General features: G+C 44.2%; 1 protein-coding gene across 3 annotated transcripts in view; it reads left to right on the top strand.

Moving 5' to 3' along the window:
• The window catches only part of CHN2 (chimerin 2), a 247693-nt gene that overhangs the window by 222310 nt on the left and 11808 nt on the right, over positions 1 to 13575 (top strand). For all 3 annotated transcript variants that reach the window (XM_036246651.1, XM_036246652.1, XM_036246653.1), the window contains one exon: positions 11446 to 11530. In XM_036246651.1, the coding sequence (XP_036102544.1) occupies positions 11446 to 11530 (85 nt within the window). The remainder of the gene's footprint in view (positions 1 to 11445; positions 11531 to 13575) is intronic.

The following is a 13575-nucleotide window of genomic DNA, read 5'->3' as shown; positions in this document are numbered from 1 at the left end:
CCAGACTGGGGATCAACCCGAAACCAAGGTATGTGCCTTGACAAAGAATTGAACCCACTACCTTCTGGTGTATGGGACAATGCTCCAATCAACTGAGCCACCTGGCCAGGGCACTCCTTGGTTTACATGTTACCAAATCAGCCACAAAACCCTAATTCCCAACCTCCAGAGAGAGAATCAGAAGAGCTTGACCTGGACCAGGTATCCGCCATGCTCAGGTCACTGTGACCACAGAGCTCACCCCTGTGGCCCGCAGGTGCGACTCCAGGATGCCTGGGGCTGGCAGTGCCCAGGTGATGGTAAAAGAAAAGAATCCTCCTGAGTGGATGGCCAGGAGACCTCAGCTACAATCCTTTCCTCCTAGATGTGAAGAATCGCCTTAAAGTTTCATATGAATGTCTAACTCCACTGAGTTCTGCTTGAACTAAGTCATTAAGCTATTCTGAGCCTAAATATTATTATTCATATTAATGTCTGGGTCCTGCCCAGGTAATTCAGTAGATTGGAGCATTGTCCAGATACACCAAGGTTGTGGGTTCAGCCCTCAGTCAGGACACATACAAGAATCAACCAATGAATGCATAAATAAGTAGAAAAACAAATCAATGTTTCTCTCTCCTCCTCCTCCTCCTCCTTCTTCTCCCCCTCCCCTTCCTCCCCCGCCCCCTCTTCCTCCTCCCCCTCCTCCGCTTCCTCCTCCTCCTTCTTCTTCTTGTCTCTCAAATCAAAAAATAATATACACCTGGAAGTCTAGGAATTTTGTAGCCCAAGTTAGTCTCTGTCGGGCAATAAGAAAGACTCTATTCCTTTGGTTTCATGTTTACAAGTGAACCCATCACACTTGCGCCATCTGGGAGCAGGACCAGCCTCAGTGAACCTAGAAGTGAGAGAGGATTGTCTCTGGCAAACTTCCACCCACCAACCAGATTCTTTCTCTCACCCTCCGCCTCGTTCTCCTGTCCGCTGAGTTACCCCGTCGGCCCAGCCTGCTGAGACCTGGCCACCCTCGACTGAAGATCTGGCTTCTTCTCCGCCTCATTCCGCAGGGCTCCGCCTTCTGCTGAGAGGCTGCTCGTTATCATTAATTTACAATATCACCTGTTCCTGACACGCCGACCTGACGTACTCACGCACTCTCTCTTCTGTGATCACCACACTCGGTTTGAAAAGGGCTTGTTCTAAAGGGACCAGCAGCACGATGCCTTTACCCAGTGGAATTTCATTCCTGGTGGGCATTTCAGGCAACTGAGGGAACCGTTTTGGACAAGGGTCTCAGGTAGGTGACAGTGCCTGCTCTGCCGGCCCGAGTCTGACTCAGAGCTTGAACCACCTTGGCAGGTCATGTGAGTGCTGGGACCCTGTCACTGCAAACCCTTTACAACCCAGCAGAGCCTGGTGCAGGGACAGGATCTGACAGCAAGCCCAGCTGGGGCTCCTTGCTTCAGCCACACCCCAGGGAAGGGGCCAAACTGTCCCGCAAGTGTGATCACGTATTAGCAAGTCTGACCCCTACCCCGCGCTTAGCGTTGTTCATTTCACACTGAGTTTTTTCTGTTCCAAAGAACATATCAGTCAAAGGGACTATTCTAAATGACTCAATGGCTGATTCTGGCATTTTTAAGTCCAAAGAAACCCTTTTTTTGTGTTTTGTTGGGAGGGAAAAAATGCACCAGTGATCGCTCTACATATTAGTTGGGTACATTGGAAAGTTCTAAGAGGAAACTGTTTAAACATGGAAGTTTTGTTCATCAAATATGGACTGAGGACTCAGTATGCGCCAGGCACTGCCAGGTACAAGGCAGGCAGGAGCGACATGAGAAGGGACTTTTCCTCTCCTGGGTGGCTCCCATCCAGAGTGGTTTTGCTCCCGGGGGGCGTTGGGCAGTGTCTGCAGACCTTTCTAATCCCCAGGGCGGGGTCTGCTGATGGCATCTGGCAGAGACCAGGGAGATGCTGGACATGCCGCAAGGCCCGGGCCAGGCCCACCACCAGGAGTTATCTGACCCCAATGCCAATGGTGCCAACGTGGAGACCACTTGAAGCAGCCGATGGGGAGCCCCTGGGGTTTCCGAGCAGGGAAGCAGCCCATGGGGGGGCCCCTGAGGGGTTTCTGAGCAGGGAAGTGTTAAAATAAACTTGGCCCTGATGCCCTCCCGTTCCTGAGAGGAAGTTAGCTGCCAAATGATGGCGCGTTATGCAGTGGGGCGATTCCCCAAAAGTTATGTGGCCTTCAACGTTTTAGAAGTAAATCCCAATTTAAGTGGACTAGAAGACAAATGGGGGGGGGCGGCAATGGTGCGAGGCAGAGAAACCGGCCCTCCCGCTGCGTTCCGCTCAGCTGGCCTGTCGGGACACCTGGGCTCTTGGGTCCCAGCGCCAGGGATTCCCCTCGGCTAGGTTGCTCACATCTGCAAAGGTCACTTCAAGGTCAGCATTTCATCCGATCTTGCAAGAGGGAAAAGCCCCAGGTTCAGCCTGATTCCTCACATGAGCTCAGTGTCCCATGGTTCTGGGAAATGCAGTGGGTGACAGGGGAACCCTTGGCTGAGACGGAGCCAAGAGCTGCCGGCGAGACCAGCCGACCCCGCACCCCGTGGCCTGTAGCTGGAATGACTTTAGCCACCCCCAGCCCCTCCTGGATGCATGAAAAGCAGCTAAGAAAAACTGATCTGACCCAGAGTCTTTTTTTTGTTGTTAATCTTCACCCAAAGATATTTTTCCGTTTATCTTCAGATAGAGTGGGAGGAAGGGGGGAGAGAGAGAGAGATGTCAATAAGAGAGAGAGACACATCGCTTGGTTGCCTCCTGCACGACTCTGACCGGGGGACCCCGGGGAACCAGGGAAGAACTGCAACCAAGTCACATGCCCTTGGCCAGAGTCAAACCCGCAACTCTCTGGTCCGCAGGCCAGTGCTCTAACTGCTGAACCAAACCGGCCAGGGCATCCTGGAGTCTTTTTTAAACCAAAGTGAAGGAATCAAGTTCTCATTTTAAATATAAATAATAAAAAGGACAAACCGAGGCATATGGTTTTCATCTATACCAGTGATTCTCTACCAGGGTCACTTTGTCCCCAGGGGCACACTTGACAATGTCTGCAGGCATCTGTGGGGTTCATCGAGGGGTGCCGCCGGCACCTGGTGGGCAGGGGCCAAGGTTGCTGCTAAACATCCTACAGTGCACAGAGATTTACCCAGCCCCAAACCTTCCCCGTGCCAAGGCTGAGAAACTCTGATGTATACTGATAAGAAAAAGCAAAATTTCTCAACCGTAGCACACCATAAACAGCACTTTCTACTTCTCACAGTCTAGAACCTGGGCTGAGCTGATTCTACTTGGGCGGTATCTACACTTACCCATCAAAACATATTGTTCTGAAACCACCAGGGATACTGCCTTCCAGACTCAGCCCGTGAGACCAGGGCCATCCTGCTCACTCAGAATGTGTCCCGTCAGGGGACACTCGCTAAATGCCTGCGCTGTTCCTTGGCAATTCCTCTTGCTCTTGTTTTCATGAAATGGCCATTCCTGGGCTATTTGTCCAACACACCTTATCTCCTGCAATATCATCTTTTTCTGTTTGGTGTGGTTTTCAATTCCAGGCAGACCATGCCCAGTATAATAGTCTTGGACAGACATTCTTCCTGTCTGGGGTATTTTCTTCCTGTCTAGCGTATTTTAGGGACTGCCCTGAAGTTTGCAAAGTGTTCTTTTTTTTTTTTTTTTTTTTCATGAAAAGATATTCTTGAAAATCAATAAACTTCAGAGAATGGAAAATGCTGATTAGTGACTTTTCAAGATATGGGGTATTTCATTGGAAGAGTTGACATAATAACTCAACCTGAAATAAAATGGGTTCAGAGAGAGGACCTCGGCATTTACACGGAGTCTACTATTTAGAGATTGTCCTTGAGGACCCAAAAGAAAAGTGAACACTGTATCAGCCATGAAAATAAACAGTGGTCCATCACAAAGAGGAAATTAGGCAGTGGGCCTACAATAATGTTGAACTAACTCGACGTTGCCCTCGATCCCCATTCTGGGTGATTTCTGTGGGAATGTGTGGACACTCAGAGCTATCTGCTATTCCAAAAATCTGCCTGCGTTTGCTTGGCTGGGGAACCAAGATCGCAGGCGGTGGGGACATACTGATGAGAAAGGATGTTGGTAAATATGGGTTAATCAGCATAAAATGTAATTTTGATATGTTTAATTGTTTTTCCAAATATTGGCAAAAAGTGAAATTTCAGAAAATCTATGATTAGCATATTCTGTATTTCCTGAGCATTTAGCAGGACAGCTTTTATTGATCAATGTGTAGTAAACATTGTAGCTACTCTCCTAATGGCTAAATATTGCATTTTCCTTTTTACCCCAAGGTATGGAGGTATTTCCCAGGGGATTTCTTTATCTGCTAGAGATGTTGCAGAGAAGCATTGGGTCACTTTTTTTCTTCCTTTTTTTCTTTTTTCTTTTGGCATGACGTACAAGAAAAGAATATATTTCAAAAACCAAGCCCACCTGCATCGGCTTTTAGCTATGCCGTTTTCTCTTCTTGGCATGTTCTTCCCAAGTTCTCTGCCTCCCTGTCAGCACCTTCACTTCCCCAGCAGCTCAGTCTCTCCCAATCTGGTGAACTTCTATCCACCCTTCAAAACCCAGTTCAAATATCACTTTCCTTAGACTTCAAGGAAGAATTTGTTATTCTCTCCATTATACTACTGTAGGATTATTATTTGTGTTGCCTATTGATTCTTGTAGATGAGATCCTTGGGTGCAGGGAGGTCTGGGCTCCTCTGATCTATTTTGACTTTGTATATCTGTGCACATCTTTGGTGCCAGGTTCAAAGTAGGCAGTCAGCATGTAAGTGTTGAAAAGTGGACAGGTGGATGAAACAGAAAACAAGTCATCTCTCTGACATCCTTCTCCTACTAATATGTAATGTGGCTTCTGAAATATACCCAGTCTTTCTATATATGTGACTTGGTTTCTGACATTTCCACTCAGTACCATTGGTCTGTTTGTCCATCCTGTATAGTGTTTCAGTTTTCATAAGTATGGAAGTCTTACTATATTATTCCATATGGAATTTAGGGTCATCTTGTGAACTTCTGTCAATAGCACCATGGAATGGAGATTTTTATTGAAATTGCATTGAATTTATAAATTCATTTGGAGGATAATTAACCTATTTATAATATTGGGCATTGACATACATGAATATAAAATATTTCCTTATTTATGTTCATAATGTCATTCATTTCATTATTTCATAATTATTTTAAATTTTAGAACAGAGCCTTTGATTTTTATTATTTAATAAAATGTTATTACTTCTATATAGCAATGCTACTGATTTCTTCATATTGCTCTTTTATTAAGGAAACTCAGTGGCCTTGTTTCTTCTTCCAATCGTATGTTATACTTCTTTGTCTTGTTTTGTTCTGCTGGTTAAACTCTGTAAAATGATGCTCAAGAAAAGCCTTTCTAGCAGGCAGCCTCATCTCTGCTGACTATAAAGGGAAGTATTCTAATATTTTATCTTTAAATGTGATGTTTATGCCCTGGCCGGTTTGGCTCAGCAGTTAGAGCGTCGGCCTGCAGTCCAGAGAGACCAGGGTTCGGTTCCCGCTAAGGGCATGTACCTCGGTTGCAGTTTGTCCCCGGCCCTGGTTGAGGTCGTGTGGGTGGCAACCACTTGATGTGTCCCTTTCACATCGATGTTTCTCTCTCTCTCTCTCCCTCCTACTCTATCTGAACAAAATATGGAGAAATGTCCTCGGGTGAGGATTAAAAAATAATAATAATAAATGTGATGTTTATTACTTATGTAACATAGATACCTTTAATCAACTATTTTTAGGGGAGTTCCCTCTATTCCTAGTATATTAAATACTATTATTATAAATAAATGTTGACTTGTATTTGATTGTTGGTATTCTAATTTTTTAAGTGATTATGTGCTTTCTCTTGTTTTGTTATTGGGGTGAATTCTAGTAATATGTCAACTACTTTAAATTCATGAAATAAACCCTCCTGTGTCACAACATTTTTAAATACACTGCTACATTCAGTAGGATCTCTTTTTTTAGAAATTTTACATTTATATTCATAATTGAAATGGCCCTATAATTTTATGGTCATATAGTGTTTTTATATAGTTTTTGAGTCAAGATCATATCAGCTTCATAAAGCAAATTTTAGAATTTCTTTTCTTGTTCTTCCCCCTCTGCTCTGGAGTAGTCTGTATTGGCTGCAGATCATTTGTTTCCTGAGGATTTGATAAAACTTAAAGTAATTTGAGATCAGTGACTTTTTGAGGTCAAACATTTTACTGCCAATTTAATTAAATGGGTACCGTTGAATTTTAGATTTTCATTATTATTTTGAGTCATTTTTTCTATCATTTATATCCTTTAAAAATTATCCATTTTATGTAACTTAATTTTGTGTATAAAGTTAGTATTCTCAAGGGTTCTGTTTTATATCTTTTTTTTTTTTTTTTTTTAATCCTCACCCGAGGATATTTTTCCATTTTTTGTACAGATAGAGTGGGAGGGAGAGAGAGGAAGGGAGAGAGAGAGAGAAACACCGACATGAAGGGACACATCGAGTGGCTGCCACCCGCACGACCAACCAGGGCCGGGGACAAACTGCAACCGAGGTACGTGCCCTTAGCGGGAACCGAACCCGGGTCTCTCCAGACCGCAGGCCGACGCTCTAACCGCTGAGCCAAACTGGCCAGGGCTGTTTTATATCTTTACGGCATCTGCACTTAGGTCCTCTCATTTACCATTTGTGCCCTTCCTTCTGATCCCTCTTGCCCAAGGTCTGCCTATTTTATAAATCTTAGTTTAGTCACCTCTTAGGTTTTTTATTCTCTTTATCTTTTCTTTCTATTTCATTGTACTCAGTAGTATTTTCGTTTTGTTTTACTTTATTTTTCAACCTCATAAGTAGTATACTTACCTTACTAATTTGCAACCTTTAATTTCTAGTAGTACATTTATTCCTTAGTATGTCTCTGATTGAGTATCTGTGAATGGAAACTCTTGGGGTTTGTCTGAAAATATTGTTTCACCCTTGCTCTTGAATGCTAATTAGCTAGGTATAGAAGTTAGGTTGGCAGTAATTTTCTCTGAACACTTTGATGAAATTATTCCATAATCTGCTAGTCTCTTTTTGCTGAAGAGAAGTCTGTTTCCATTCTTATTGCTATCCTTTTGCAGGCCACCTGTTGTAGGAATTTGCTTGTCTTTTTGCTATTCTGTAGTTTTACTATAATCTTTGTAGGTATAGATTATTTTTTAGTTATTGTGTTTGAGGTTCTTTAGCTTTTCTAAATCTGGAGATTTTGTGTCTTTTACTAATTCTGGAAAAATCTCAACTGTCTCTCTTTTTGAACATTGCTTTCATATCTTCCCTAAACATCATTATCTCTCAGCCTTTCAGGATCATCAGTCCTTTGCTTCTCTTTCTTTTACCTTTCTGGTTTCTTCTACCTGTTGTAACAATCTCATCGACAAGTGAGCATGCCCTAATGTCTCCCGTCTTTCTTTCCTTTTTAAAAAAATGTTCAGCCCTGGCCGGTTTGGCTCAGTGGTTAGAGCATCGGCCTGCGTTCCAGAGAGACCCAGGTTAGGTTCCCGCTAAGGGCACGTACCTCGGTTGCAGTTTGTCCCCGGCCCTGGTTGGGTCATGTGGGTGGCAGCCACTCGATGTGTCCCTTTTACGTCGATGTTTCTCTCTCTCTCTCTCTCTCCCTCCCTCCCACTCTATCTATCTGAACAAAAAATGAAAAAATGTCCTTGGGTGAGGATAAAATAAATAAATAAATAAAAATAAAAAATGTTTAATGTTGACACTATTGTAGGTGTTCCCCATTTCTCCCCCCTTTACCCACCTCCACCCACCTCCTCCCCTCCCTTCCTTGGCCTTCACCATATTATTGTCTCTCCCATCTTTTATTTTTTTTAAATCCTTCCTTGACCCCACATCCACCTTGTTGCTGGACTGGACATCACAGCCACACTTCTTGATGAATTTGCTTTAACATTTCTCCACCTTCATACTTCCCATTTATTCCTCAGTTCCCTTGAGTATGACTTCTGCCTTCAGCGATCCATAGAGTTTGCTTTGGCCATGGTTGCTGATGACTTCCAGGTGTCAGCATCAATATTCAGTCCTCATTTGAGTTGACCTCTTTCCAGCATTCAACATGGTTGACTGCTCCTTCCCTAAAACTCTTCCCCTCTTGGCTTCTGAAACACTTTATTTCCTTGGTTCTCTTTAAATGTTGGAGCACCAAGGGCCTGGGCTCTGTTTTCTTCATTTTTTTTCTCTGTCTTTCTAATAGTTTTTATCCATTCACATAATTTTTAGTACCGTTTATTTGTCAGGTTTAGCCAAATGTATCTCTCCTGCCCCACTCCTCTGAGCTACCGAATTATGTGTGAATTTCTGCTTAGCCCTCACATGTGGAATATTAATGGCATTAGACTTCAAACTGTTCAAAGCTGAACTTTTGAATTTCCTTCTCCCACAAAGAGCATCTTCCTTATTTTAGCAAAGGGCATCACCGTCCATCCGGTTTCCAAAGCTACAATCTAGGCTTCATTCTTCATTCCTCTCTCCTTCAAAGACCCATGTTTGTCCTATGATCAAGCCCTGTGAACTCTACCCTCTAACTGTGTCTCAGGTCCACCCACCTCCAGCGCCCTGACCTTGGCCTCTATCATTTCTCAACTAGGAACGACCGCCTCTTTCACTATGAACACTCTCCCATCCATTTCGACACAGCAGAGCAATATCTTTCATTAGAAATCATCTTCCTACTTGAAGTCCTTCGAGGACTTCCTTTTGAACATGATTAAAACCAATTCCATGCTCACTAATAACCCTTCAAGACCCTTTCCTACCTTTGCCCTGACCCTAGTTCCTCTCCCCATCACTGGTGTTCTGGCCACCCCAGCTTCTCGCTCCTCCACCACGCCAAGCTCTTTGTCCCTGCAGGGCCTGTGGAGGTGCCTTCTGCCTGGAATGCCCCCCACTCCGCACCGCCCAAAGAACTGGGTCCTTCCCTTCCTTCAGTAACTTGAGGTCCCCTTCCAAGACCATCCCAGATGACACTGGGGCCTCTCTTAAGTCTCTCTAGTAGCAACTTAATTTTTTTTCTTTTATAGCCCTTTTCACACCTCTTTGGAGGGGGGCTGTATTATTTTACATATTATTTAATTGATTACGCAATTTCAATAGCATATTAAAAATAGGTGTAATTAACCAGCCATCTCTGTAGAGCATTTCTACTAAAATACTAAGAAACTTTTGATTGCTGAACTTAGGAAATGTTCAGCTTTCAATAGGACACTTTACTGAGGGATTCTTTTATTTTTATTTTTTATCCTCACCCGAGGATATTTTTCCATTTTTTTGTACAGATAGAGTGGGAGGGAGAGAGAGGAAGGGAGAGAGAGTGAGAAACATCGACGTGAAGGGACACATCGAGTGGCTGCCACCCGCACGACCAACCAGGGCCGGGGACAAACTGCAACCGAGTACGTGCCCTTAGCGGGAACCGAACCCGGGTCTCTCCGGACCGCAGGCCGACGCTCTAACCGCTGAGCCAAACCAGCCAGGGCCTGAGGGATTCTTTTAATACAGGCATCTGCTGCGTGGGGCTCCAGGGGGCTCCAGGGGGCTCGCACACAAGTGCTCTCTGGGTGCGTTCTCCGGACTCCGCAGGACTGCTTGTCAGGGTTTTGTGTCATTTCCTTGCAGTTCGATTCTCCACCTTCCTAAAAGCAATTCTGAGATTTTTCCATCTATTTTTAAGACAGAAATAGTACAATGAGCAGTTTGCATGTGGTAAACTGAAATACCAAAAGACTGTTATAACTTACTTTTAGTGCATAGAAACTAAGGCCATAAGGTGCTATTTTAGATTTATCAACTAGCTATTTCTTTTTTTTTAATCCTCACCTGAGGATTTTTTTTCCATTTATCTTCAGATAGCATGGGAGGAAGGGAGGGGGAGAGAGAGAGAGATCGATGTGAGAGAGACATACTGATTGGTTGCCTTCCGCACGACCCCCACCAGGGCTGGGGGAAAAACCGCAACCAAGGTACACGTGCCCTGGACCAGAATCGAACCCAAGACTCTTTGGCCCTTGGGCCGATGCTCCAACCGCTGATCCAAACTGGCCAGGGCTTGACTAGCTTATTTTTCCTGCTTTTCTTACGAATCTGTGAATTCCATTACGAGGAAACTAGATCTGACTTGCTTGTCACTTTATATATACCCAATTACTAGCATGTATAAATAAATAAAGGTCTCAAAGTGATATTTTTTCTTAAGTAAAGCTCTGATGAGAATCATCCCAAATTGTGACCATTGCTGTCATCGGATTTTTTGTTAAGTAAAAGTATACAGGCCTCCCAGTCTGTTCAACAATAACATTGTCTGTATTTTTGCCTTTCTTAATGGAGGTTTAAAACTTTGAAATTCATATGCAATGCCTACAATATTTCAATTTTGTAAAAGTTCAAACCTTTTCGCATAGATTTGTAAGCCTCCAAACAGACTGCCTGCGTGGGTTTGGGATTTTCACACCACATGTGCTGTTGAATCTCCTAGTTCTGCTTCTTGACACTCTTTGTTGCTAGAGGAGATGTATTTTTGTCTTGTTTGTTTTTGTTTTAAATTATGACTTACTACACGGTCCTGTCCCAGAGGGACATGTATCTGTATAACTAGAGATAAACTCACCCTTACTTCATGATACTCAGAATATTTAACTGGCTGAGGCACCGGGCCAATGAGGCTGGTCCCTCGCAGCTGGCGAAGGGACTTCCAGCGTACACATCCATAGACCACACCACAGCTTGCTGACTACCGACCCTGTATTTCAGCCAACTCCCTAACTTTTTTTAATGGCTTTTTGGAAGTGGCTGAAAGTCTAGGAACTTTTTCATTATCCTGTAATCATCTCTTATTTATACCTGGATATTCTACAGATGGGGCCACTTTGGTCAAAAGGACACACGAGTTGGGTTCTGACTTCCAGAACGGACTGAGCTAAATGCAGGATAGAGTGACCAGCTCGGGCTCCCTCGCTTTGGCCACACAGTGCCTTGTTTGGGGCGGCGAGAGTCTCGTTCTTTGGCTGCTGGCTTGGCCCTGTAATCTCCCTGTTTCTCCACATTGCTTTTGGACTCCGGCCCTGGGCATGGTAGATCGGTGTAGGATTTTCCGAGACGAAAGCGCATCTCTGTTTCCTCCGGTCGGCTTGTAGCTCTGCCTCCCTGGAAAGAACAGGCCCAGTGAGGGATGCTCTCTCCCGCCGAGGCCCTTGTGTCCTGACCTCAGGTATTTGTCGCAGGTCGGAGGCCACCTGCCTCCAAATGACTCTGAGTTTTCTGACGCTCTTCGTCTTTTTGAATCGCAGGTGCACACATTCCGAGGCCCGCACTGGTGTGAATACTGTGCCAACTTCATGTGGGGACTCATCGCCCAGGGGGTCCGGTGCTCAGGTAGACGCAGACTGTCTCTATCCTTTCCATTCATCTAAAGTGCCAGCATGTTGCCCTGGCCGGTTTGGCTCAGCGGTTAAAGCATCGGCCTGCGGTCCAGAGAGACCCGGGTTCGGTTCCCGCTAAGGGCACGGACCTCGGTTGCAGTTTGTCCCCGGCCCTGGTTGGCTGTGTGGGTGGCAGCCACTCGATGTGTCCCTTTCACGTCAATGTTTCTCTCTCTCTCTTTCTTTCTCTCTCTCTCTCTTCCTCTCTCTCCTCCCTCCCACTCTATCTGAACAAAAAATGGAAAAAATGTCCTCAAGTGAGGATAAAAATAAATAAATAGATAAATAAATAAATAATAAAGTGCCACCATGTGGAGCTGGAGGGCAACTCTCCAGGGCTGGGAAATAGGCTCAGATTAGCTCAAAAGCCTAGCTTTCTGGAAGGTTTGAGACATCCTTCTAGGTATTTGCTAGAATGGGAAGGAATAGCTCATGCTCATGCAGGAAAAGGAAAATCCAAGCTGATACATTCCCGTAGACACCTACCAGCCTCCCAAAATAGACACTATTCCGTAAAAGAAAAAGAAATGACTTCCAGTGGAATGGCACAGAGAGAAAAGCCGCATTTCCCTTTCATCCACTTTACTACATAAGAAAGGGCATAAAAATGATCATACCGGGAGCACTGATCACATACCAGCACCAACCTAAGCACTTTCTATTTATCGTGCCAATTAGCCTTCCCCACAGACCTTGGGGTAGATGCAATTATCCTCCCCATTAAATCAATGACGAAACTGAGGCTTACTGATGATTGTTAATTGCCCTTGGCCACATATGAAGGGCCGGAACGTTGACTCGACTCCAGAGCCCATGCTCGGTCTTTTGCTGCCATCAGATAACAATGAAACTGCACACCTTGATTTGATAGCACACATTTCAAAGCGTTTTGAAACCCCGAGGTGTTTTTCCACCCAGAGCTGAATGCACACACCCATTGCTAACAGCACACAATACATCTTGTTAAGATACATGTAACAAAAATAACAAAGAATTGCCAAATTAATGTGTAACTAGGCTTCCTAAGTCGTCTTGCTGTGCTTGTTCTGGCCAGCAGTTCTGGCCGGGAGCAAGAACTCCTCCTGGGATATATCGATTGGCTTTCCACCAACACCATGACTGATTTTTTCCTTCCTACGGTATAATTTAAAAACAGAATTCTCATGGAGCATTTAAAGTGCAATCAGCTAGTGACACTACGTCATGATCATCTATTTCCCCATACTGCCCATTTTGGTCCACAGGATCATAGGACCTTAAATCCTTTCTCTGCTTGAAAGGGGCAATCTTAGCTCCACTGTAGAGATACAGTACTCACGACGGTGAGGCCTGGATGGTTCAAGTAGGTGCGCATGTGGGTCAGCTGACTCTGCCTGCCTCCATCCCTCACCCATGGACAAGCAGTAAACGGGCTCAAAGCAGTCTCCAGAAATGATCCAGATACCCCGCTGACAGACAGACTTGTTCATCAAGAGTTACAAAGTATCTCACAGCTCAACCCCTGAGCAGAGTGGTAGAATATCTGAGCTACTCAGGGGTCATTAATTCAGCCTTCCTGATTATATCTACCAAAAATATTCCTAATTGCTGGTATGATCCAATTTCAGCAAGAAATTGGTCCAAAGTCAATATTATGAAAACAAAACTCTGGGATTTGGATTAGCTTTGAACAGCAACTTTCTCTGGGATAAAAGGGCTTGGGGTTTTTAAATAAAACCTATTCTGAGGCTGAACTGTTGGTCTTCTCCAGTGACCACCATGGAGCCTCTTATATTCCCTGAGCAGTAGTGAACCTTGTCATTAAAGGCTAAAAGAACAATCGCTGCCTCTCAACTCTCCATATTTTACATATTGGAAACATTTTTAAATGAAACACACTTTATAACATATGGAAATATATTCGCAAAACCTGAATGTTTTTATATTTGTTATAAAACATCTTCATTTTATTTTTTTTAGTTTTTTTCTTTATTAATTTTAGAGAGAGAGGAAGGGAGA

This window comes from Molossus molossus, unplaced genomic scaffold, assembly GCF_014108415.1.
Source record: "Molossus molossus isolate mMolMol1 unplaced genomic scaffold, mMolMol1.p scaffold_m16_p_7, whole genome shotgun sequence".
Classification (NCBI taxonomy): Eukaryota; Metazoa; Chordata; class Mammalia; order Chiroptera; family Molossidae; genus Molossus; species Molossus molossus.
This window is presented reverse-complemented; position numbering and strand designations above follow the sequence as displayed.